We start from the raw sequence: 27,745 nt of genomic DNA, 5'->3' as shown, positions 1-27,745 counted from the left end.
TTCCTGGGCAACATGACTGCATTTTCTGGGACATCAGGAGGTGGTTAGATTGACACAGTGGCGTTGTGGTCTGGTAAAGTGGTTTGGGCCCTTTCATTTCCTTTATTAGAAGTGGAGTTGTTTTATAAACAGGAGCCTCTAAGGTTACTGCATGCATGTTTGTTTTTCACCATCTGACTTTGGAATCTGTACCGCTATCCGAAGGGTAGAACCGTGAGTCAAGACTTGTCCAATTTTCTACTCTTCAACATTTTTTCTAGCCCTGCGATTCGTACTGTCTTCAACCTAACCAGTTCTATTCCCTGGTCTCCAACAGACTGGTGCCCGCTCTTCTCTCTGGTGTTGTCGGGGGGAAGCTTGGGGATAAGAGTCTACGGAAAGAACTAGCCGAACTTCTGGCCAACCAGTCAATCAAGGTTAAAAGACTGTACATCACGATAAATTGGGATTCTTGTCCTGTGGTTTTTTTGTTTTGTTTTTGATTTTGCAAAAGACGGATAATGTATATTCTCTTGGTGCACATTTTAGGTGTTTATTCATAAATGTGGGTCAGCTCTCAAAGGAGAAACCTCAGGGGTCATGGTGTTTGTACAATTTTTAAAGGTCTCCCAGGAAATGCTTACAGAGCCTATGGCATTGTATTTTGCCTTCAGTGAAAATAGAAGATAGCTCATCATCCTCCTCTGAATAATAACCCCTTTTCCTCATTGGTGAAATGGGAACAATAATAATCAAAAGTGGGTTTCATCTAAAAGTATGTCCTATGGTCCAGTCTTCTAGCTGGATACTTTCCGATGACTCACCTTCTGCTGATCCCTTGCCAACTTTGCAAGGACATTAGGAGATTTAATTAAAGTGTGTACAGTGCCTTAAGCTCTTCAAAGAAACACACAGCATTATTATTGTAGATAATACTTCTGAAATTCCATAATCTCTTGAAGGTAATGAAACCAACAACATAGAAAGTGGGGGCTTCGATGCAGTTTTATGAAGAACTTCCTACGACGTCATATTAATAGTGGCCATCGTGTGGCTTTGAGAATGCAGACTTCAATGACTGTGAACTTTTTAATTGTAAATATTTTGATTTAATGTTTCCCCATCAATAACTAACACATTTGAGAGGTCAATAAGTATTCAAGTCATGATGTTTCTGGCCCACTTTCAAGGCTTTATAAATTTTTTTTTTTTTTTACTTTTTTTACTTCTTGGTTTAAAGTATGATTAAAAGGAGTACTTCACACTACTCCCAGCATGATATTTTGTAAGTTAGAGAAGGGTGAAAAAGAGAGTGTTCTTCCGGGCTTCTTCTGCCCTGAGATGTAGTTCTCCCGCTCTTAAAATCCCCCGGGAACAATGAAAATTGCTTTAGTTTCCTAACTCATCCCCTGTCTCCAGCATTCAGTCTATACGCACGCTTCCCATTTAATTACCATCCTAACACAGGTCGCTTCCTCTGGATCCGGTGCCTGTGTCAGTGTCTTCACTGTGGACCTGCCATGCATCATGTGTATGAGCCTCAGCGGGCTGCTTACAAATCCCAAAACATGCCTTTCGTTGCTCATGCCCCCAGGATGCCTCCTTGTAAAAACTGTGCAGCCTTGCCTAAATGCCCCCCTCCTCCAGAGAGCCCTCCCAAACCCTCCAGCACTGATGAATCTTAGCCAGACACATCTTCCCAGAACATCTGCTTGGGACCTCTTTTCCAACGTTACTGCATTCACTTGAACATTGCAGGTGTCCCACTAATATATAAAAAATATCAATTCCCCATTGAATGCTCACCATGTGCCAGGTACCATGCTGGGGGCTCTTTAGCCTCTTAGAGTAAGATTATTCCTTTTTCATCTTTGTCTCTCGTAGTATCCTCCTTTGGATGCACTAGATCCTTAGCAAACATTTGTCACATTGAATTGAAATGTACCCAGGTGAAATTTCCAGATGCCCGAAAGCAAACGTCTTTATGTTACCTTCCTGTCTTCTGTGAATTTAAAGTCCAAACTATCCCTCAACTCTATAAACCAAAGCAACTTCTCTTACTATTTCAAGGAGAGTAACACTAGCTGGTCCCAAGCCTGCGAAGAGGCTGTGATGTTCATGAAAATATCCAATTGCTTTTGGCTAACCTTGCCTCCCATCATTGTGAAATTGAAGGTGGATAGAACGAAAAGTGTTCATTGGTTGAACAGACACCCACTGAGCATTTACTTCTTGCCAGTGGCTCTTGTAGCCCAGGGCTGGTACCTACTTCTCCATGTGTGGGGATGGAGCTAGAGAGATTATCAGAACAGAACCTAGTTCTAGAGATGACTCTCCTTTGCATCAGGCATGGCATGGCATTTCTCATACAGCGGACCATGTTTTGGAAGCCACTAGAACAAGACAAGATGGGCCAGAACCAGGCTGGGAGAGCTTCTCGCTCTCCTTGCAGTGGCTCTCAGACCTTTTTTTCTGCATGACTATCCTTTTTAACACCGAACAGGAGAAGCCTGACAATGTGAAAGCCCATTCATGGCACTGATTCTTCGTAACTTGGAATTAGCTAAGCAGGGTAGCAGAAGTCAAGACTTTTCTAAGAAAATCTACTGTATGGTCTTCAGAATGAAGGACCTGAGATGATTTTGTGGGAAATAGCTTTTAGATACACATTGGTTCATGCAACTGAAGGGCTCTCTGTAATTCGAGGAAGAGTGCTTTAAAATTAAACTACCTTAAAAAGAAATTAATGTGGATGGTCTATACATTTTAAAAATTAGCCTTATGAGTCGTTATCCAGTTTTACTCCTTGTAAAGGATGAGCTACTGTCATGAACCACCTGCACTAATTTAGATAGAAAATGTGCTTGAAGATGAAGTCACTCGCTGTTGGTTATTTCTGTGCTCAAGAATCTTGCCCTGGGGTGCTTGGCTGGCTCAGTCAGGGAAGTGTATGACTCGATCTCAGGGTTGTAAATTTGAGCCCCATATTGCATGCACAGATTACTTAAAAATTTAAAAAAAAATCTGGGGCACCTGGGTGGCTCAGTTGGTTAAGCAACCAATTTCAGCTCAGGTCACAATCTCACGGTTTGTGGGTTTGAGCCCTGCACTGGGCTCTCTGCTGACAGCTCAGAGCCTGGAACCTGCTTCAGATTCTGTGTCTCCCTCTCTCACTACCCCTCCCCTGCTCACGCTCTGTCTCTCAAAAGTAAATATATGTTTAAAAAAAGTTAAAAGGGCGCCTGGGTGGCTCAGTCAGTTAAGCATCCGACTTCAGCTCAGGTCATGATCTCACAGTCTGTGAGTTCAAGCCCTGCGTCAGGCTCTGTGCTGACAGCTCAGAGCCTTGGATTCTGTGTGTGCCTCTCTCTCTGCCCCTCCCCTGCTCATGCTCTGTCTCTCTCTGTCTCAAAAATAAATAAAAACATTAAAGTTTTAAAAAATCTTACAAAATTAAAAATTAAAAAAAATTTTGCCCTTATTACTAAGGGAAAGTTATAAAAAAAACTTACATAGTACCATGCTGGGTGCAAAAGAATAAGCTTAAATGGTATGTTCACTATCTTCTGAGAGCTTGAAATGCAAAAAAAAAAAAAAAGGGGGGGGTAAGTTGTAAAAACAAACATGGCTTCAAAATCCCAAGCCCCCAAACTTTTGGGAATCAATTTTCCATGCTTTTTAATAATACTTTTAGCTGTTTTGATTTAGGGAAATAATATGAACTGCTGGAAAAGGGGTGTGCTATGATCTCAGAATTATCTGTTGTCAGAAATGTGTTACATAAATATTCCAGGACAACTTTTTTAGCCCTTTGCCAACAACTGTTAACCTGCTCTTCCTTCTTGGTCCTTCTTCTACTTCGGTGTATAATTTCCACGCTCCTACTTTAGTATTTTTTTCTTCGCTTTATGTGTCTTTTGTGCAAGTTACCTCCAGTCCTTCGTGGAAGAAGGCTGGCTCAAAACAAGCAAACGTATGCATGTTAATCAAGTACTGACTCTGTGCCAGGCACTGCGGGTGGCTGAGGACTCGCGACTGACCGAGACACGGACTCTGCCCTCAAGGAGGTCAGAGTCTGGAGGGAGAGACATTAACCATTAACTTAAGAAGTGAGTTTCAAGGTAAAGGTCCAAGGGCTAGGAGAGAACTTAGAATCGGCATGTTTCCCGGACTGCCTGAGCCACAAGGCGGAACATCAGGAAGAGCTTCTGATGATGCCAAAAGCCCTGTTCTTGATGCCCAGCAGAAGTGAGCTAGTAGAGAAAAAGGGTGGAGGGGGTTGGGTTTGTGTAAGCTCAGTAAGAAAGAGGCAGGGATGCATTCAAGGACGTTAAGAGAAGCGTGAACAGTCTGAGCCCAGAGAAGGGCAGGCAGGTGAACGTGGCTGGAGCAGAGTGGGTTCAGGCGGCGCCACCAGGCTCCAGGTGTAGATTTGTCTCTTAAGGTTAGCAGGATGACACCCGGGGGAGACCTATCTGAGTCTGTGTTTTAGGAAGAGCACTCTGTAGGCTCGCTGAAAGCGGACCACAATGGCAGGGAAACCGGGTTAGAAGCTCCTAGCAGTAATCCACCTGAGAGAGGGGGATGGTGGCTGCACTGTGGCCGTGGCTGTGACGGTACAGAGGGACGGAGTGAAGGAGAGATTAAAATGGTGGTGTTTGTGGCATTTAGAAACTCCCTGTGGGTGAGGTGGGAGTCTGGGGTGACACTGGGTTATTTTTTTTTTAACCTAGGCGGCTGATTCAATGGAGTGTCGGAGAGAATTCAGACAATGCACATCTCTAAATTCTGTCTGAGGACTAAATGTGCTTGGCAGGTAGTAATCATCCAATAAGGTTGCTATCGTTGTAACTGTAGGCTAACCTCATCTGGTTAGTTCTAACGGAACTCTCTAGAAAGTGCTGCTCATGATCGACATGTGCGTTCTCTGAGCAGACTCTGGATCAGATGGCAACTTTCGAGACTCTTAAGTTTCTTCCATTTTCTTGGCCTGTTTCCTCTTATAATATCAACCAGGCAACGAACGTCTCAGTAAGAACTTGAGATAAGAGATATAAAGTCCTTTGTGTGGCACCGTATGCATAATGGAAGCTCAGTAAATGACAGCTTCATACAGGAATGGAAGGCGTCATTGTTGGTTCTCAGCCTCCAGGGGCTGGGGGGCATTCTCTCTCATGGATCTTTGTAACTCTCACAGGCCCTGCCTACCCAGCACAGGGCCTTACACTTAATGCTGGCCAGTAAATATTTATTGAAACTAGAAAAACTGCTACTTCATCTTTTCTTGTCTTTCTGCCAAAGGTGGTTAACCCTCTTTTAAAAAGATTCTTTTTATGGTTTTGTCTTCGCATGGTTTATCTTTACTTAAACTGTATTTCATTTGGGCCCTCTTTTTTCCTTCTAAATGATGACCCACATTTCATAATTTCTGACGTTCTCCTATAAAATGTCTCCTTGACAATCCCCCATCTGAACTCCTTTTTTTTTATTAAATTTTTTTTTAATGTTTATTTATTTTTGAGAGAGAGAGAGACAGAGAGAGACCGTGGGCGGGCCCGAGCCAGAGCGCACACGTGAATGGCAGAGGGGCAGAGAGAAGGGGACACAGAATCCGAAGCAGGCTCCAGGCTCTGAGCTGTCAGCACAGAGCCCGACGCGGGGCTCAAACCCACAAACTGCGAGATCATGACCTGAGCCGAAGTTGGACACTTTGGCTGAGCCACCCACTCACCAACCCCCTGACCACCACCACCCCCCACCCAGCCATCTGCACTCCTGCCCTCTCACAGGACGGTGTTTGATAGTGGGATCTTGGTTCTTGTGTGACTTGACTGTGATAATTACTTAGAGTGCTAAACCCTTCCTAAAATTCTTACTGGGCTCCAGGATTTCCACTAGAGCCAAGATCAGTCCATTAAGGACTTGGTAAAACAGCTTGAATTTAATCACAGTGAACCATACTCACCACAGAGACATGTAATTTGATCAGAAATATTTGCACACAAACATACCAAGTCTCAGGCATGGCTGGCAATTAGCGACTCCGTGATAATAAAGAAGAATTTGAAATAGCTCTTGAGCTCACGAATCTTTGCCTGTCTGTGTGTTTTCGTTGGGGAATTCAAAACATATATTCGGTTATTTTACATGCGGCGCTGATATAAGCATTGGGTCGGTTTATACTGGTATCGTTGGTCTTTTCCCATTTTACTCCCTTTTCCTGGTTATAAATGAAATAAATATAAAAAATAAAAAACAGAAACTTGGAAATACATTAACCTGGGAAATACATTAAACTGTAATGAAGAACAAAATGCCACCCAAACATACACATAACATTTTTGTGTTTCTAATTAAGCTCTACATGTATGTAGATACATATACTCTCCATAAATTTATAGCACTTAAAATACAGTTTTGTATTTTGCTTTTTCACAAGTTATAATAAGAGCATTTTCCTGTGTCATTAAATAGTCTTTGAAAGTATAACTTGAACGTTTGCATAATGTTCTATCATACGTGTAAACATTCCCATACTGTGAGATATTTTGGTCGCTATTCTAAATAATGCCATAATGAAATCTTTGTGCGTAAATATTTTTTACGTGTCTCTAAATATTTCCTGAAGACAGATTCCCCAGCAGCAGAGTAACATTTTGAGACTCTAGATACATATTGCTAAACTGCTTTTCAGAAAAGTTGGGCAAATTTGCACTGTGGCCAAGGCTGTGCGTGTGGGAGGGCCACCGTATCACCACTCACTGTGATCTGTCTTATCTTTCACAAACCACACAGTGAACCTGTGGGTCAGATTTGTTTTAACTGCCTCCCAAGTGGTGCTCTCTGTCCTAACCCCATAATGTGATTTCTGTACACTTTTAGGACTAGCTTGCCATTTAAAGGGGAAAGCTAGATTTCTATTCATGAAAAATTTCAAATGGTTATTTAATGTTTCCAGTGTGGCAAGTTAAGTTCCTTAAATGGGGCATCCATTTTAAATGTTTTTGTCATTTAGCACCGTTCACCCAAAACTAAAATCAAGCAAGCATCCCTCTTCCCCTCGTCACGTTTAGGGGCTTATCTAGCAGCAGTAATTCCAAATAAATATCCTAGTTAGTTGAGATTTGGACATTTGGACAGCTATTTGAAATTTGGGCAGTTTTCCATTATGCTGAATCCTCTGGAAATTATTTTTGAAAAATACATCATGCTTTATTTAGTTGTAGTTTGTAGGCATGAGAATTTTATGTATGTAGCCACTGCTTTCTTCATTTGTCCCTAAAAATGCCTATTTTAAACTAGATTGTCACATTTGTTTGTATATAAAAGAAGATGTAACTATCGTAGGGTATTCTAATCCAGTGGGATTTCGGGTTCTACATTTGACATGCCCTTTCCACTTGCAAACTTCAACCAAAAAAATTTTTTTTAATTCTTATTTGCATTTTAGAGCTATAGCAAATTTACTTTATTTATTTATTTATTTATTTATTTATTTATTTATTTATTTATTTATTTATTTTAAGTAAGCTTCACACCCAGTGTGGAGCCCATGTGGGGCTTGATCTCACGACCCCGAGATCAAGACCTGAGCTGAGATCAAGAGTGGGACACTTAACCGACTGAGTCACCCAGGTGCCGCTACTTTATTCATTTTAGAATGAAACTTTTGACTCTTTCAACCTCGTTCTTACATAAGGCATAAGCTCATCACTTTCTGTCTATTCTGTTCAGTTCAGGTTCACAGATGCAAACCATGTGCTATATACTATGTAAAGACAAGGGACACACACATACATAAAGACACACAGAGCACATCGTCAGAGACAAATCCCTCACCAGATCGAGTCAGTACAATGTGACACGTGCTGGAGCATACTGTTGGTCCCCTTATACGATGTACTCACTTACAAGTGCCCCTTCCCCGAGTTAACAGGTTGCTCAGATAAGCCAATTCTGTGGTCTACCCAACTGACCATTCAACAACCAGGTTCCGTTCAAGCATTGCTATTTTCCCTGTGTGGATTTCTGTGCCTGCCTAGCACCCCAGCATCTTTTTTTTTTTATCTCTGGCTGACTGTTGTAAATATTGATAAATTTCAAGAAATATGATGCAAGTAGATTGCAAACTGAAACTGAAAGCCTTAAAAAAAAGAAGATGAAGTTGTGGTGAGGTCGATGACAGTGATATTGGAAGAGAACTGTACTACATACAAAGCCCAATGTGGAATAAGGTGCATCACAACTGCATAATGAAAAACCTTGGTAGGGGCGCCTGGGTGGCTCAGATGGGTAAGGGTCTGACTCAGGCTCAGGTCATGATCTCACATTTCGTGGGTTTGAGCCCCAAGTCAGGCTCTGTGTTAGCAGTTCAGAGCCTGCTTGGGATTCCCTCTCTCCCTCTCTTTCTCTCTCTCTGCCCCTTCCCAGCCTTCTCTCTCTGTCTCTCTCTCTCTCTCACAATAAATAAGTAAACTTAAAAAAAATAGAGGGCCTTAGTAAAAAATAAAGCCTTCAGAGATACTTCCGCAAAGATAGCCTTTTTCGTCACTCGGTGCAAAAGTCAAGTAATGATGTCATTTCACATCATTTTGTCACCCCCAAATCTAACATTCAATTACTTCCTTGTTCTATAATTAGGACATGTTTATAATTATGACTTATTTTTATCATATTTATTTTATTTTCTCATTTGAAATATTGATCAAGTCTTTTTTTTTTATTTAAAAAAATTTTTTTTAACATTTATTTATTTTTGAGGCAGAGAGAGACAGAGCATGAACGGGGTTGGGTCAGAGAGAGGGAGACACAGAATGTGACACAGGCTCCAGGCTCTGAGCGGTCAGCACAGAGCCCGACGCGGGGCTCGAACTCACGGACCGCGAGATCATGACCTGAGCCTAAGTCAGCCGCTTAACCAACTGAGCCACCCAGGCGCCCCGATCAAGTCTTAATATAACTTATTATTCAGTGTTGGTCTCTGTATTTTCTGAAACCACAGGTTTCAACGACCATTTTATTATCTCTCATAATTCTGTGGGTCAGCTATATTCTTCTCGATTGGCCATAGCTGGGCTCACAGTCATGTGGAATCGTGGCTGGGTTAGGGTTAGGGTTCAAGATGACTCATTCATTCATCTGGTGCCTTCTCAGGGACAGCCTGGATTCTGGGGTGCCTGCCTCTCTCACTCCCCATGTAGTCTGAGGGCCTCTCCTTCTCCACATTAGGGGTAGCTAGACTTACATGGCAGTGAAGGTTTCCCCAAAGCACAAAAGCAGAAACTACTTCCGAAGATTTGGGTCCCAAACACATCGCATCACTCCTGCCACATGCTATTGGTTAAAGCGAGTCACAGGGAAGCTCAGGTTCCACGTGGAAGGGAGCTGCACACAGATGTGAATACGAGAAGGCATGGTTCACTGGAAGCCATCTGTGGACACCAGCTCACACACTGTATTAAGCGCATTCATTTAAAAAGGCATTTTCAGTACTAGTTACCCATGGATAATGAGGACCTCCTATAGCTGTAATCGCTTTGGTGGGTCATTTCCAAAAGCCTAATGAGCTGTGATGTCAATCGCAACAGTCAATCTGCTTTTAAGAATCACAGGCCTCAAGTGGAGGAACTAATAAACAGATTACAGCCTCTGATTGATTCGTAAACTTCAGACCCTTACTGTTCGTTTTTTGAAAGAACAAGTTTGGGTTTATTTGCCTAAGGATACTCAACAAATGTTTGGAAAATAATTCACAGTTTGATGTATATAATAAGAATTTGGAGCATTTGTGTGTGCCTTATAAATTAGGTAGTGCTTTTAGGTGTTAACCTTATTTGCTTTTCATTTCAAATCTTGCAATAAGGCAGGTATTGCAGTTTTCAAGGGAGGAAACTAACGCATGGTAAGCTGTTCAATTTTTCACAGTTACACAGATAGGAAACATTGGAGCCAGAACTCCACGTTTAGGATTCTTTCAAACCAGCCATCCCTGCTAGGGTTCTTTTAAACTTAGAAGGATCTCAAACTAAAACCGATTCTTTCTCTCTCCATGTACATGTGTGTATGTATTCACACATATATAAATTATACATTAAAAACACTCAATAGGTACATCCTCCATTGATAGTTAATGAATGAAATTGATAGGTAGTGAATGCAATTCGCCCATTCTGTTATTATATACATATATGTGTGTATACACACATGCACACACACACGCACACGTTTATAAACTGTACATTTTAAAAATCAGTAAGTACAGCCTTACTGATAGGGAATGAATAAAATTGAAAGGTAATGAATGAAATTCATTCTCATTACATATATAGAGATGTGTATATATATATATATATATATATATGCACATGTATATAAAATATACATTTTAAAAACCATTCTTAAAATACACCTTCATTGATAGATGAAGATTCTTCACTGAATGATCTATGGAAGGTCATTAATATCCATTTCAAGCTAAAGGATATTACAGAAGCATGAATGTCATCTCGAAGTCATCTGGTCCAACCCATTTATTTCATAGATGGGACAACAGGCTCCGAGTGGTTCAGTTAGTTGCCCCAAATCACACAACTATTTAGTGAAAGAGCCAAGACCTGTTTACTCTGAACCTATTGTTCTTCCAACTAAATCAAGCCACTGAAGACAGCTTCGGCTCAGGTCATGATCTGGTGGTTCTTGAGTTTCAGCCCCGCGTGGGGCTCTGTGCTGACAGCTTGGGGCCTGGAGCCTGCCTCGGATTCTATGACTCCCTCTCTCCCTGCCCCTCCCCTGCTTGTGCTCTGTGTCTCTCTCTCTCTCAAAAATAAATAAACATAAAAAAATAAAAAAATAAAACATTAACATGTGATTCTCCTGGAATTAAAAGTAATGCAAATTGGGGGCGCCTGGGTGGCTCAGTCGAGCGTCCGGCTTCGGCTCAGGTCATGATCTCACAGTTCGTGAGTTCGAGCCCCGGGTCGGGCTCTGTGCTGACAGCTCGGAGCCTGGAGCCTGCTTCGGATTCTGTGTCTCCCTCTCTCTCTGTTCCTCCCCTGCTCATACGCTGTCTCTCTCTCAAAAATAAACAAAGATTTTTAAAAAATAATTAAATAAATAAATAAAAGTAATGCAAATTGTAAACTCTTTAAGTGACTAAATACAGTTAAGGACCAGCTGTGCAATTTGCTGAAAATATTGTTGTTTCTGCGAGAAAACCTAGTGCTAAGAGCCCATGGAAGAGGAAATTTGCTCTGGGAAAAGCTGAGAATTAACTTCAGGGTTGAGTTCTTTATGAAGAAAAAGAAGTTATCATCGTTGTATCCAGTAACTTGTTACGTGTTTTACTCCTAGGATTATGCTCGTAGCAAAATCAAGGAATTTACATCAAACATTCTCACAGAAGTGAGTGTAGAAACTTTCTCTGAGAATGAGGGGTTGAGATGAGCTAGATCTCATTTTTTTTCCAAATGAAGGAAAACATAAAGGTCAGTTCTGTAGATAGCATTCTGACAATATCACACTTGTCCCAGCTCTGATGTTACTATGACAAGTAGTGAGTAATGTTGCATTTTGACCTGAATACAAGGCTTTTCCGCCGTCCTCCTTTCCTCCTTCCACCTCCCCTCTTTTTATCAAGGAGGAAATGTTTTCAATTTGTTGACTAAACAGATAAAGTCAAGAAGCCAATAGTAATTTGCCAAAGTCACAGTATATGTGACCAGCTGGCACCTGTTTGAGCAAAGAGCCCATTACAAAATGGGCAGAGAAGGGCGCCTGGGTGGCTCCAGTGGTCAAGCCTCTGCCTCTTGATTTCAGCTCAGGTCATGATCTCACAGTTCATGAGATCGAGCCCCTCCTCTGGCTCTGTGCTGACAGTGCAGAGCCTGCTTGGGCTTCTCTCTCTCTCCCTCTCTCTCTGTGCCCCTTTCCTGCCCATGCTTCCTCCATCTCTCTCTCAAAATAAATAAATAAACTTTGGGAAAGAATGGGCAGAGGACCTGAATAGAAATGTTTCCAAAGAAGACATACAGGTGACCAAAAGACACATGAAGAGATGACCAGTGTCACTAATCATCAAGAAAAGTCAAACTGAAACCATAATGAGATCCCCTTATGCCAGCCACAATGGCTAGTATGAAAATGGCAAGAAATGACAAGTGTGGGTGAGGATGTGGGACAAGGGAACCCTGTTCACTGTGGGTGGGAATATAAGTTGACGCAGCTACTGTGAAAAAGTTCTGGAGGTTCCTCAGACAACGGAAAATAGATATAGCGTATGATCCAGCTATTACACTTCTGGGTGTTTGCTGAAGAAAACAAAAACACTAATTCAAAAAGACACATGCACCCCTATGTTTACCACAGCATTATTTACAACAGCCAAGTTAGAGAAGCTGCCCTAAGTGTCCATTGATAGATGAATGGATAAAGAAGATGTGGTATCCATTGGAATATTACTGGGCCATGAAAAAGAGTGAGATCTTTCCATATGCAGATAGATGGACCCAGAGGGCATTATGCTAAGTAAATAAGTTGGACAAAGACAAATACCATATTTCACTTCTATCCAGAATCTAAAAAACAAACCAACAAAACCAGAAACAGACTCATAATACAGTGAACAAATTGGTGGTAGCCAGAGGCAAGGTGGTGGGGGGGATGAGTAAAATGGATGAAAGGGATTAAGAGGTACGAACTTCCAGTTATAAGTCACAGGGATGAAAAATACAGCATAAGGGACATAGTGATATTGTAATAACTGTGTGGTGACAGATGGTAACTACACTTATGGCAAGCATTTCATAATGTATATAATTGTTGAATCACTAGATTGTACACCTAAAACTAATATAATATTGTATGTCAACTATAATTCAGTTAAAAATAATAATTTTAGGGGCATCTGGGCGGCTCAGTTGCTTAAGTGTCAGACTTTGGCTCACGTCATGATCTATCTCACAGTTCATGGGTTCGAGCCCCCATCGGGCTCTGTGCTGACAGCTCAGAGCCTGGAGCCTGCTTCCGATTCTGTGTCTCCCTCTTTCTCTGCCCCTCCCCACTCATGCTCTCTCTCAAAAATAAAGTTTAAAAAAAGTTCTTTAATAAAAATTTTAAAAAGAGAGTCAATTAAGCCACAGGCCGCATCCTGTCAGTTGAGCAGCCCAAAGTGATTTCTGGCTTTAATAATTACTGGACTGAACTATCATTTTTTTAATGTTTCATTTATTTATTTTTGAAAGACAGCAGGGGAGGGAGGGGCAGAGGGAGAGGGAGAGAGAGAATCCCAAGCAGGCTCTGCACTGTCAGTGAGATCATGACCTGAGCTGAATCTAAGAGTCAGACATTTAATCAGCTGGGGCACCTGGTGATGAACTCTTTAGATGAACTCTTGCTCAGGCCCAGGAAGGCCTGTGCTGATCCAGGGGAGGGAATCTTTCCCAGGCACACCCATCTGTGAGTGGCTTTTTCCAGGAGTGTCACCTCTTGGGTATATCTCCATCACCATCTTCATATGTGGGATTTGGGATTTGGAGATATCCTCAGATCATCTCCCCAACTTCCTTAAATAGGGCAAAAAAGGAAAAGAAAAAAAAAAAGCTTGGGAATGAAACCCACCGTTTTCCTCTGAATGCAAAATTCAAGGCTGTTCATTTGTATCCGCGAGTGGTTCTGTTTTATTTATGTCACAGTCTGAAGAACTCGCTGGGTCCCATTTTTCCTCTGTGTACTGAAGTGGTTGGATTTCTTTCCCTTTACGCAGGTAGAGTTATTGATGTTTTGACAATACTTAATATGAAAAGTTATAAGCCTCCATGCAATAGGGCCACACAGTCATATATACGTGGGCAAGCAGACAGGTACTGTGCATGGGGAGGAAATCCTGTGTCACCACCACTCAGCCACCAGACCGATATTGTTTGCGAGAAGACAGGTCACAGGCTTGAAACTGCACTTGATGAAGTATTCAAACGAGCTTTAAGAAATATTATGTGGTTTAAAACATACATATTCCGATGACAAATCAAATGTCAGCCCTAAGTGCAATGTTTATAGGGTGCTGCGGCTCTGTGCGATACAAACCATAAAAAAATAGAAGCACCTGCATATTTGCACCAGACGGCATTTTTTTCTGAGGAGCCCATTATTTGGAGGATACTCTTACAGCATCAGCAAGTCCGGTTAGAAATTTCCAGCACCTCCTGCTGCTTCTGCTTTCCCACCATCTCCACTGCTGTCCTCTCTGACAGCCACTACCTGATTTTTTTTTCCAGGTTCTAGCAACGCCCTGGGGGTCTCTGCAGGCACAATGGCTCCCCTTCGTCCATTCTCCACAGGGCTGCCTGTATTCAGTTCATATCTTTTCCTGCATAAAGCTCGGAAATGCTTTCCCATTTTTTTTTAATCAGGGGGGTTTGATCAGGGAACAAAGATTTATTATAAAGATCGGAAGTTGCACAGTTGTTGGGGAAGTGAGCTGAGAATCAGTGCAGCAAACGTCACTTGCCAATTTAACCAATGCGTCTAAACTTGCAGGGCAGGAACCTTCAGCCGGGTCTAGGACCAGTGACAGCAGAGACAGGGGCCCCGAAAGGGCATGAGTCTCTGAGATCTACAGGAAGCTCATTCATATGTGAAATTCTCAGGAAGCCCTACCCTCTGAAATGCAGAATGTAACTGAAATGAGCATTCAACTCCAGGAGACAGAAAAATCAAAATGAAGTATAACGATCAGGGTGAAATAGGTGTAGCAAAATCTTGGGGAAAACAAAACTAAAATCACCCTCAAACTACCCACCCACCACCAAATCTCCAACAATTTGGCAAATCTGCTCTGAATTTTATAAAAGTTAATTCATGTATATGTTTTCAAAAATGACACATCCTACACACTGTCTCTGATTTCCAGTTCAGCACTATAGCACGGATCCCCTGCTCTTGTCTTTTTCTTTCTCTTTTTTTCCTTTAAAGCTTGTGTTCTTATCCGATTCTGTACCTGTTGGAATGAGAAGGCTCATTTCCTTTGACCCGGCTGTGACAGGATTTGCAGAGGAGTCGCGTCAGTGTCTCTGCTCAAATTTCACTTCCGAAGCACAACAAAGCTTTTGGCAAATGTTACAGCTCCTCTGTCTCTTTTCCCACTACAGTCTGTTGCAGGTGTGTGCAATGCCGAAGCTTCCCATGGATGCCCTGCAAAATGCCTGAAGCCTGCTTTTTTTGGTGGGGGTCCCTGCGGTCTGTACAGTTGGGCACTGGCAGTTCTCATTGCCCAGAACCTTCTTCCTTAATCTGTGAACTCTTCTCTCTATGGCGGGAGGCCAGTGGTAGCCCCTTGTCTCTACCTTCAGAAGAGAACGACTTTCCGGCTGAATGTTCCTAGGAGAGGGCTTTCTAGCCTCATGGAAATCACGACTGCCACATACGTATTTTATCCCACAAAAAGACACATTCCAGCCTAGAGCAGTGGCAGCTCTGGTTTGTTCTTTAGTCATTTCTTATCCTTTAAGCATGGGTTACATTGTGATCATAGGAAGCACCAACTAGTTCTGCCTGAGGAATTTCCCACGAGAGATGACATTTCTTAAGTGATTTTTTTTTTCACAGATTCACAGGTTGCGAGCTTGAAACTTACTAACATTGCTCTTTCAAATCCATATCAATTAACCACGCTGTGTGGTACTTTTCTAGTAAAAGTGATAGTGGTTTCCCCCCCTCCCCATGTTTTTAAAAAAACTGAAGTATAGTTGACACACAAAGACAGTGATGGTGTTTTATCAGTTTATCCAAGTTTCTGGCCTCCGTCCGTCAGAAGAAAGGAAAGAACAAATTAACCCTTATGGAAAATGAAACTGATCATTAGTGGAACTGTGATTTTGTCAACAGAAAGAACTAGCTATGTATTTCTTGCATTCGGTAACAGGGAATAAGGCGTTGAACAGTGGGGTCCTAGACATCATTGATGAAAATGATTGCCCTGTGCAGTGACTGGCAGCTAGCTTCTGTCACCGTGTGAATTATTTAGAGGTTAGAAGTTTGGCTTGCAGAAGAGTGCTACCTAACGAAAACGAATGGCCATGCTAGCCACACATCCTATAGTTCTCTGCCAAACACTCGAAATCAATTATTTACACATTATAGGCCAATATATATCAAACCCCTCAGCTCCAATGGCTTGATATAAAGCTGCCTTTAGCTCGCTGATCCCTCTTCTCCCACGCTGGTCTCTTTTCCCCGTGTCTCTTGAACGTACTACACCCACTGCGAATTGTCCTCTATCCATTGTTCCCCCAAATGATCTCCTCTCTAACCAAAGACTTGGAAAAAAAGAACCTAGGGACTACCTAATAGTTCCTAGAACCAGCATCGCAAAGCCACACTGCTTGTTGGCCACGTGCTGTGCCAACCGTGTCTACAGGTCTTTTTTAACCTGTGGTATCTCATTTCATCGAATTCTTAGGATAGCCTAGGAAATGTGCATTGATTTCCTCATTTATAGATAAGAAAAGTGGTAAGTTTATAGATAATTCTAATTTATAGATAAGAAAAGTGATAAAGGGGCAGGGATGTGGAGGGTGGGGGGAAATGATTTCAGAATGTCTTTTAAAGAAACAGCTTGAGAGCCTCAAAGGCATTTTCTTTTACCTGGTTTCCAGTCCATTTGTCACCATCCTCCAAATGTGTGTGGCTGGCGGTCTGTGTAGACCACTGTTTCTGGCAGGGGTTTCGCTCTTGGCCATGGAGGTGTTTGTCTTCACACTTTCAGTCGTGCCTTCTTCTTTCCAAGAGAATCCCTTCGTTTAGGGAACATACGGAACTGTGGTTTTTGCTGTCAAGTGATGGAAACTTGGTGAATCCTTAGTATGTGTTACAAATGAAAGTAAATAGGATAAGTGGAGAGGTATTTACTCTTTTGGGGGATGGCAAATTTCAGCTTCAATAAATTATAGTTGCTTTCATTATAACAAAGGATTTTTGCTTTTAATGATTTTTGAAATGTTTCTATGGGCCCTAGACACAATAAAACTTCTAGAGCGAAGAGGTTTTTATTCTTGTTTTTTTTTTTATTATTGAACCTAGGCGTTTTCCTCCAGTTTTTTTTTTTTTTTTTTTTTGGCGGCAGTTGGGGGGAGTCTGTGAAATCATCAAGGTCAGAGAGTTTTGTCTTATGCATATTTGTATCTCCAATTTCTGGCACGTGATGGACCATCAACAGGAGTCTGATAGTAGATTCATGTGGATAGTGAATGAGTAGTAATGGCTAGTGATGATCAGTAGCCTCAGTATATATTTAATTTATCTGAAAAAAATGACAAAAAGTTCGGAGACAAGGCTGGTTTGGATAAAACTTACTGGTTATGAGTTTTTCTAGATGGAGATTACTGTTGAATTGACCATGAGTGTGTACCTGTGACTAATGAGATGAAATTAAGCAAAAGGAAAATGTGAGCTGAACACCAAGAAATATTTTCAGTAGATGAGGATGGGATTAAATCAGGCAGAGGAGTCCCAGTGGAAGTGGCCGGGGGACATTTAACACCATGCATGTCACTTAAGGCTGCAGTGAACTTACACAATTTACTAGAGACTGACTCTGGCTTTGGCAGGGTGATAAATGGGACCATATCTCTAGTCTCATTGATTCTCTTTCTTACACGGGTATACATTCACAGCCTCCCATCCCCTATGGACAGAATTTATGTGTGTGTTAAATTTTTTGATTATGGTTTTCTTTTTTTTCCAGAAAACACTCTTTTCAGAGCATCTCCTGGTATCATCAGAAATGTCCTCCTTAAGTGGGAAAGTCCAAACTGTTTTGGGCCTGGTAGAGCCAGGCAAACTGGGCCGCACTCTGACCCACGAACATTTGACAATGACCTTTGACTGCTGTTACTACCCACCTCCTCCACGTTACGAAGCTACCTCCGAAGAACCTATTATGATGAAAAATTTATTTTGGATTCAAAAGAACCCTTATTCCCATAAGGAGAATCTTCAGCTGAATCAGGAGACGGAAGCCATCAGGGAAGAACTGTTGTATTTTAAAGCCAACGGTGGAGGGGCTTTGGTCGAGAACACTACTGTTGGCATCAGCCGAGACGTGAAGACTTTGAAGTGGCTTGCCGAAGAGACCGGCGTCCATATCATATCTGGAGCTGGATTTTATGTGGACACAACTCACTCTCCAGACACCAGAGCCATGTCAGTGGAACAGGTAAGAAGCCCCAAGTTGTTCAGCAATGTTTGCACGTAAACTCAGAAAAGCCAGAACTCCAGACGTCGGATTACCCCTGTGTGTCACCTACATTTGGAGAATGTCACTGACTCAGAGGTAGCTGGGCATGCTACAGAAGTTTGCTAGCTAGCAAAGGCATCTGCCAGTTGGGACCCAAATTAGGAACATTTCATTTCGTGAAGAAAAAAAGTGTGAAGGAAGGAGCTCTTAACCCACTGGTCACTGGAAAACCCAAAGTGTGAACGCTTAGATTTGTATGTATTGTGTCTGTGCTCAGTGGTGGTGCCACAGTCTGTTTGTAAACCTCATTTTTCCATTATAAACTTCAGTTATGTAACCTCGATTTTCTTGTTGGATTTTATAATAACCAGCAATAAAAATTCACTGCAGGGTGAAACTTGGCAGGCAGAGACTTGGCGCATTTGCGAATATGTTTCCTTCTTTTACAAAACAGGAGGGGTGGTGGAAGAAAATCCATTCCTGTTTTTGTTATCATATGATCTGAGGCAAGAATGGGCAGAAGGAAGTAAGTCTTTCAGAGATTAAAAAGAAAGAATTAACCACAAGTCTTTTTTGCATATACATGTGCTCTCTTTCTGTGATAGTAACTTAATGTGTTTATACATACTGTATTCATTTGTACGTGTCTTCCATTATCTGCTTGATAGGCAAGGAATGTCACCCATAGTGTTTGCAAAGAATCAGTCAATTATTAAAATCTTCATATTTCAAAGCTTTATTTGCATTATTTTCCAATCAGCCCTTTACCTTTTTATATGTCTATTATTTGAAGACTATCCTGAAGTCAGCTATCATACATTCTTCCAACAACTCCTAGTAGTAAATATACATATGAACCAAAAAATGTGATATTAATATCATGTGCTGTGAATTTCCTATGCTGTATGGGACCAAGGGCTGCATAAATAAGGGAGAACTAAAGAATCAGTTAATACAGTGGACATATGTTCAAGGGCAGTCTTTTTACGCTCTAGATGTTCCTCAGGTTAAATTACAGTTTGTTTTTTTTTTTCTCATCTGAATGTACTTGCATGAAGTCACATCTTTTTCCCTATAGCTTTCTAAAGCCCCAAATTTCTTGTGAAATAATCACAGTAAGATATTATTGAGTCTTTGATTTAGAATAACTTGTGGAATTTGAGACTTGGCCTTTGTGATTGGCCAGTATTCGCTGAATGGATGTCAAGCAGATTTTTTAAAGCACGAACGACGAAATGATTAAATTTCATTCCCACACTGTGGTGACTGTGGGTTGATAAATTCCACAATCTGTAAAGTATCTTCTTTCCCACTCTTCCTTAGCTTACTGATGTCCTCATTAATGAAATTCTCCATGGAGCTGATGGAACTAGCATCAAGTGTGGGGTCATTGGAGAAATTGGTTGCTCCTGGCCTCTGTCAGAGAGTGAGAAGAAGGTTCTTCAGGCAACAGCTCATGCTCAGGCTCAGCTCGGCTGTCCTGTTATTATTCATCCTGGAAGGAATCCAAGCGCACCATTTCAGATTATCCGAGTGTTGCAAGAAGCAGGTGTAGACGTCTCCAAAACGGTTATGTCCCACATTGATAGGTAAGCAGACTATCTCCAAATAAGTCCCAAGGCACCAGATGATTATGGATGATCAAATCAATAGTATCGTCAGATTAATGAAATACTAATCACCTAGAGAAAACCACTAACTACCTGGATGATAGTATTTATAATGTTTTACAATAGACACCAATACAAGTCGTTGCTGCCATTTTTGTGTCCCAACTCTGGGTCTGTTAGTGTCCTAGGTATTTTGTGTAAATAATTCCTTTTAATTTACTGAGTCCTCCCCAACTCTTCATAATAACTGTCTCTATGCACGCTGTCTCTGATATTACAGTAGGTGCCAATTGTACATGCTCAGTATTTGTCAGTTGGGGGATAAATTTCTCTGCAAATATAGAAGGAAGGGAAAGTGAATGGTTTCACCCTGAGAAGAAAACCATAAATGTAAACATTCAAGTTTGCTGTTGTGACTGGTGGTTTGAATCCTCTGAATTTTGCAAATGCAATTAGAAAACATGATAGTAATAGGTATAATGATTTGTCTGGCAGTATTCTTAGTTTCCTACAGCTGCTATCACAAATTAGAAGACACTGGGTGACTTAAAATACAGAAATTTCTTTCTCACAGTTCTGGGGGCCAGACTCTGAGATGAAGGTGCTGGTGGGACTGTACTTGTTCAAAGCCTCCGGGGGAAAAACCTACCTTCCTTCTTCCTTCCATTGTCGGGTTGTTCCAGACATTCTTGGCTTGCGGCCGTATAACTTCAGTTTCTGCCTCTTTCTTCACATGGCTTCCTCCTATCTGTCTGTGTCTTCTCTCTTATTTCTTAGAAGGACACATCATTAGATTTAGTGTCTACCCAGATAATCCAGAATGATCTCATCCCGAGACCCTTCACTTCATCACAACGGCAAAGACTCTTTTCCCAAAGAGGATCATTTTCAGAGGTGCAGGGGTTAAAACATGGACGGATCTTTTTGGAGTCCACCACTCAACCCCCAACACATTATATTAGATGTGTAGGAGCAAGAAGAATAAATGACTATCTGAACAGGTGTTGACCACAGTTTGTTTTATGAAAAGGCCTGACAGTGTTGCAAAGGCTAGACATTAGGCTTTGATTAACGAATTAAATTGATTAAGGAATTAACACAGTAGAAATGAGACTAATAATACATTACAATTACTTCTATCTTGTATATTGGAATAAAGCCATATCAACAGACTGGTAAATTCTCATAATCACACCTGGCATTCAGCTATTTAATAAACTCACAGTCCTACAGAATGTACTGAAACAATGCTTCTACTTAATAGAAATATTATAAAAGCCTGTGCTGAGAAAAGTGAGTTATAGCTGTGGCAGAATAGAGAAGCCAATATTAATGGAGAGACTGAGAACATCAAGGTAAAGGCAATTTTCCTGGCAACTGGGTTAGTATCAAGAACAGTACATACGTGGCTATTTTCAAACTCTTCTGGTCATACTGATAAAATACAGGGATGCTTCTAGACCCCCGTCGTAGACATAGTGCACCACAGTATGAAGAAGAGACTCTTTGGACCCAGACACACCTGCTTTTGAATCTTCACTCTACCATGTGCCATGAGATCTAGGGTAGGTTCATGCGAATTTAAAATAATGTATTTGATCATGTTACCTTGGATGATACAGAACATACGTAGTGTCTCTAATCAAGAAAGATGATTCTTTAATACTCATTAAACAATGTGAAGTATGTCATGCAAACGAGCAAGATATATGTTAAATTTCATAAATATTTCTTAGGTTCTTGAAAACATCTGTATCCTGCTACGATTATGCTCTCTACAGGTCCATTAGACCATAGTTATTAAATTAACTATGTTCAAATATTGTATATTCCTACTGATTTTGTGACTGCCCAACTGATTGATTACAAAATGCAGTATGTTAAAATCTATTACAGTGGATTTTTAGCTTCTGATTGTGTGTGTGTGCGTGTGTGCTGTGTGTGTGTGTGTGTGTGTGTGTATTTTGAAGCTACGCTGTCACAAGTTTTTTCACCTTCCTGGTGAATTGAAATGTATTTCAATGTATACTGATTTGCTTTATCTCTAGTAATTTGAGTAACGCTTTTTGTTTGAAAGGCTGTTTTATCTGATGCTAGTGCGACTATACTGATTTTTCTGTATTAGTTTTATAATTCAGATGTGTTTTACATAAGGGGCATGTGGCTGGGTTTGGGATCTTACCCAGTCTCTTCTTTTATATGAAAAATTCAGTTTACATACATTGACCATGTTTACTAAAATGTTTACCCTACCTTTTCTTTTTGTCATAGTTAATGTCATTCTTTCTTGATGTCTTTTACTGATTTTTTTCACCTCCTTATTTTATCTTTCCCCTTTAATACTTTGGAAGGTATATATACTATTTCTATCCTATCAGTGGTTATGATAGAAAATGTAACATGTATCAAATGTAACATATCAAATTTTAAATATAATAAATTTCTTACCAACCTTCCTGGTAAGACAAAGACCCTAGAACCCTTCAATTTCAATCATCTACCATCTAAGTTTTATACTGTTTTTTTTTTCCAGAATGTGTGTCTATTTTCTTTTTCTAATCCCAGTGATTAGACACGATTTTACTATCATAAGACATATTGATGGTCACTGTAGATTTAGATTGTCTTTCTGCTGGCAATTTTCTTTGCTCACCATTTACTCTTACGTCTCAGGTCTTTATCCTTGAATTTCCTAAGGTACGTCATTTGAAGATCCTGTGATGTGTATCTGTTTGGGTAATAAAAACTTAGCATATAGGTATCTGAGAATGCCTTCATTCCTTCATTCATAAGAGGTAATCAAATAGAAAAGGCAATTTATCATAATTAATTAAAATATACAATTCTAATTAAAAGTTAGTTTTTCTAAGCCCTTTAAAGATATTCCGTTTTCAACTGAAACATGGTACTGCCGTTCATAAGTCGGCTGAATCTAATTATGCTTCCTCTGCAGTAACGTGCCTTGTTCTTTCTGGTTTTAACCTGTCTCTGGTAGCCTGTATTTGCACTATGATCTATCTCAGTGTGAAATTCTTTTTATGGCATATGCTTGGGATTCCTGGATGTGAAAATGTAGTTTTCATTGTTTCTGGAAAACTTTAGCCACTGTCTCTTTGAATATCACTCTATCTGTATCTTCTTGGTTATTTGCATCATAAACCCCAATTTGATACATGTAGGATCTTATTACCTGTCCTGCAGGTCTCTTAACATCTCCTTCATATTTCCATCCATTTGCATATTTGAACTATTTCTCTTAAAGTTCTATCTTCCTATTTACTACTTCCCTCTCCAGCAAAATCAATCTGGTTGCCTAGCCTATCAATTTGGTTTACAGTATTAAGAATAGGGGTACCTGGGTGGCTCACTCGGTTAAGGGTCTCACCCTTGATCTTGGCTCAGATCATGATCTCACGATTCATGAGTTCAAGCCCCGCATCAGGCTCTGCACTGTCAGTGCAGAGCCCGCTTGGGATTCTGTCTCTCCCTCTCTCTGCCCCTTCCCAGCTTGTTCTTTCTCTCTCTCAAAATAAATAAATAAACTTAAAAAAAATAAGAACATAAAACTTAAAACCGTAGTCTTTTCAAAAAAAAATTCTGTAAGTTCTATTTGTTTACTTTTTACATCTGCTTGGTTAATTCTGATAATTTCTTTTTCCTTCAATATGTTTACAATTAAATCTTTAAAAAATATTAAACATATAGGGGCACCTGGGTGGCTCAGTTAGCTGAGTGTCCGACTTCAGCTCAGGTCATGATCTCACAGCTCGTGAGTTCGAGCCCCACGTCGGGCTCTGTGCTGACAGTTCAGAGACTGGAGCCTGCTTCGGATTCTGTGTCTGCCTCTCTCTCTGCCCCTAACCCACTCGCATTCTTTCTCTGTCTCTCTCAAAAATAAAGATAAACATTAAAAAAATTAACAAAATATTAAACATACCGTATTTACCTTGTAATCAATACATCTAATTTCTAAGGCCTGATTTTATAGTTTGTTGGTTCTTCTGGCTTTTATTCATGTGAGGTTATTTTCTCATATTAAAAAAATGTTATCGTGAGCTTGGATTCCTTGGAAATTATTATGAGTCCTAGGTTAGAAGGTTTTTTTTTCCCATTTGTTTGTTTGTTTTGTTTGTTTCTTATAGGCAGTTAGGGGGCACTGCCAATGTGGTTCTACTTTAGACTCAATTTTTGTCAATAAAAAAAATGTTTATTTATGGCAACATGCTCATAGCGTAAAATTTACCATTGTAGCCATTTTGAGGTATCAAGTTCAACGGTGTTGTGCGACCAATCTCCGGAACTCTTTTCATCTTGCAAAACTGAAACTCTGTACCCGTTGAACAACAACTCCCCACTTCTATTCCCCACTGGCCATGGCACCTACCATTCTGTGAATCTGATGACTCCAGGTACCTCATTCAAGTCATACAGTATTTTTTGTATGTGTGTGACTGCTTAAACTTTTGACTTGGAGAGTTTCGAACCACACAGCTTCTATGAATTCTGTCCCCTAAACTCAGTGAGTGTGGGCTTGCGGTTATGGATTCTCACTGGAGACATTTTTTCTCACTCTGCTTCCCTTTCACCAGAAGACAATACTGAGAAAGGCATATCACCAAAGACTCCCTCTGTGAACCAGGTTTTTACCTATTCTGCCCACATGGGTAGTGTCTGGGGTGAGGGAGCCCTCCCTTTATGTACTGATGGGAACTGTGTTCTCCAATTTACTTCCTGCCTTATCCGGGCTGGGCTCTGTCTCCCTTTGGTCCATTAACCTACCCCTCTCCCCCACCTGCCAGGCAAATGAACACTCTAGGTCTCCCCTTACCTCTCAGTTTCTTTGCTCCCTTGTTGTTTCTGCCCCATGAGAAAGTCCTTTACTTCCCCACCACCCTAATCAAGCATTTAAAAATATGATTATTTTTCCCCTTTCATTATATTCAGTATTTTACATGCACTATGCTGGAGAGGCTTTCTCTGAACATTTAGTCCGCCATACTATTTGAACCGCCTTATGGTGATTCGTAAAGAAGAATCTTTCTAATTCTCTCTATAGTTAGATAGGTAGGTAAGTTAGAAAATTATGCTTGGCCCTAGTAGAAAGTTAGCTTTTGTTGGAAATTGTGAAATAAATCTTAACTCCTAGGACAGTAGGATAATTTTGCTCATAAAATCAAACAACATATATATGTACATATATATATATATATATATATATTTTTTTTTTTTAACTAACAAAGGTACATTATCTGATTTTCAGGGGTTGCCATCCCAGTGCCTCCCTCTAGAATAGCTCAGGACGGAACTGAGAGGTTGGCCTGGCATCAGACAGATTCAGAGCATCCTAGAAAATCCTGAGGCCATTTCTCAAACAGCCACCCATTCTGTACCTATATTAGGGACTATGCAGGGTTCCAGTGCCTGAAATACATACAAGTAGGAACATTTCAGTGAGAGACAACTGGGCAAAATGGCTTCAGAAAAAGTAGTGCATTTAGAAAAACAAACAGAATAAAGTAGCAGAAAAAAAAAATAATCAGGGAGGCAGATGCCGGCAACTTTAGCTTTCTGATGTGGGTGTTCACAGCAAGACAGTTGCCAGGCTGACGTTTGACTAGGTCAGCCTTTCACAGACTCTCTGAGGTCTGCTGGGCTGTGCACGCAATCTGATCTGTACTGAAAGGGCAGCTTTCATAATGGGGACAAATCACAAAAGAGCATGTATTTCCTGCAACAAAATGCACAGACAACATACAAAAAAAGAAGAGCATTCTGAAAACAAGGCCTCCCAGGAAAACAAAACGGAACAAAACACAGAATCATTCCTTTCTCCCACCAAGCCGTTTTCGGCATAAAAGAGACGGTTCTGAACCCACCGGCTGTTCTGATTGCCAGGTAACCAGTAAAGGTGCTGGCTCGGCCCTGTGGCTGCTTTTAGAACACGGGGGTCTCCACCAGGACTGGCGCTCAGCCTTGACCACACGTAAAATTGGTGCATTTATCCCCTTAGAGGTAAGACTTCTATCATTTCAGAATACAAAATAAAATATTCCAGCATGGACACAATCACGTTAAAGCAGTGAAATATTTGGAAGGAATATAAATCTTCACTAGCATTCATGCATAAGGCATTTTATCTTAACATGTATGTTTACACACACACACACACACACACACACAATACAACACAACACAACAACAATAGCAAAACTGTTATCTACCTATCCAAAAGGAGCAGTTGGGACCCTGAGAGGGAAGAGTTAATGAATGGCAGACACCTCAGGACACCTCTGAACCACATTGTTGTCATGTGACCATTTGTGACCTGCTTACGGTCATTTACCTGGAGATAACAACCTGACAAGATAAATCTGCTTCGGTGTCTAGGCCCTCCCCTAACCATCTGTTCTCTTTAAGAAATATGGGTCTGTGGATGCGCCCATGGACTGCTGTGAATTTAGCCCTAGGGAACACTGCAGGGGGCTGTCCTTGACAGTTATAGTCACCCAAAGTCAACAGTTATTGGAAAATAACACCAGCGCCTAAGTGTTCCTGTTTGGGTTGTTAATCCACAAAGGCTTTATGCCTTTTAATCATTTAGCATAATTTTACTCCCTGTTGAAACTCTACCTACATTTCCAGTTGGCATGTAATCACAGCCCTGTGTCTGCCCCTGGTCTAATATTTGGTGTATGTGATTAAAGAGGATACCCCATGGATAGTCTCTTTGCAATTCATCTCCAAGGAAATTTTATCCTTAATGTACTATAGAGTAGCTGTAGGTATTTTTGTGACAACACAATTCTTTCATTACCAGTGAAAGTTGGGTAAAGCAATATGGCTGGAAGGCATTTGGGTACTAACTATTTACTGATTAAAGTTTGAGTCCCGGGGAGGGCAAAAGACAGGTGCTATGCCTCCATCATTTTTCTACTTGGTTATCTATCTAACAAACCACAGAACTTTGATGGAAATCCAGGGCCCAGAGTTTGATTAGGGGCACAATAATAATCAAGTGCAGGAAAATAGCCCACCTCTCTCTTTGAAAATTGCTCCCTGTGGAAGGTAGAAGAATTTGACCCCAGGGTTCTGAAAGAAAAGGGAGAGCTCAGGGAATGGGCTAATAACACATTTTATTCTTCGTACCTCTGATTATTCATGCCAGATTCACCTCTTTATAGGTTACAATTTTGATATATTTTTTCATGCACTTAATTAGATGAAGTAAGAGGGTAGAATATTACTGCATCCATTCATTTATTCATTCACTCAACAAATATTTATTGAGCGCCTCATTACCATGTACCAGACAGTGGAAAGTAGCAGGGAACAACATATTCTCTGCCTTCAAAATGATTACTGAATTATGGGGCACCTGGGTGGCTCAGTCGGTTAAGTGTCCGACTTCGGCTCAGGTCACAATCTCGTGGTTTGTGAGTTCGAGCCCCGCATCGGGCTCTGTGCTGACAGCTCAGAGCCTGGAGTCTGCTTCGGATTCTGTGTCTCCCTCTCTCTCTGCCCCTCCCATGCTCATGCTCTGTCTCTCTCTGTCTCTCAATAATAATAAATAAACATTAAAAAAATGATTACTGAATTATAATTATGGTGACTTTTAACCTTAAGGTTGCCTTTGAAAAGCCACAAAAAAATTACCCGGGATTCTTGGAACTGTACACTTTTAATTCCTAGGAATCCTAGTGAATTAACGTGAAACCATTCAAAAACAATTCCAGGCAAATGTTTTGCAAACTTAAATTGAGCAAAACATCCTTATATACTTAAATAGTACGGCATTTTAAAGAAAGAACAATTGGAATGCTATGCACATGAAATGGTTTATAACATTTAGAATCCTGCGTGTACAATGCTGTATTTCTTAACAGTTTATTATTAGCATTATGCATATGCATGCATTATGTGCATAAGT

General features: G+C 40.8%; 1 protein-coding gene across 4 annotated transcripts in view; it reads left to right on the top strand.

The window, feature by feature from the left end:
- The window catches only part of PTER (phosphotriesterase related), a 69,265-nt gene that overhangs the window by 17,191 nt on the left and 24,329 nt on the right, over window positions 1–27,745 (top strand). For 3 of the 4 annotated variants that reach the window (XM_086714847.1, XM_086714850.1, XM_086714846.1), the window contains exons 2-3: window positions 17,717–18,187; window positions 19,532–19,797. In XM_086714847.1, coding sequence (XP_086570973.1) covers window positions 17,756–18,187; window positions 19,532–19,797 — 698 coding nt within the window. In that variant the 5' untranslated portion in view covers window positions 17,717–17,755. Of the gene's footprint in view, window positions 1–14,535; window positions 14,698–17,716; window positions 18,188–19,531; window positions 19,798–27,745 lie in introns of those variants that run through there. The other variant, XM_086714848.1, reaches the window with a different exon arrangement.

This window comes from Puma concolor, chromosome B4, assembly GCF_028749965.1.
Source record: "Puma concolor isolate L17-30 chromosome B4, mPumCon1.1.hap2, whole genome shotgun sequence".
Taxonomy (NCBI): Eukaryota; Metazoa; Chordata; class Mammalia; order Carnivora; family Felidae; genus Puma; species Puma concolor.
Note: the sequence above shows the minus strand (reverse complement) of the source record. Positions and strands in the feature narration are given on the sequence as shown.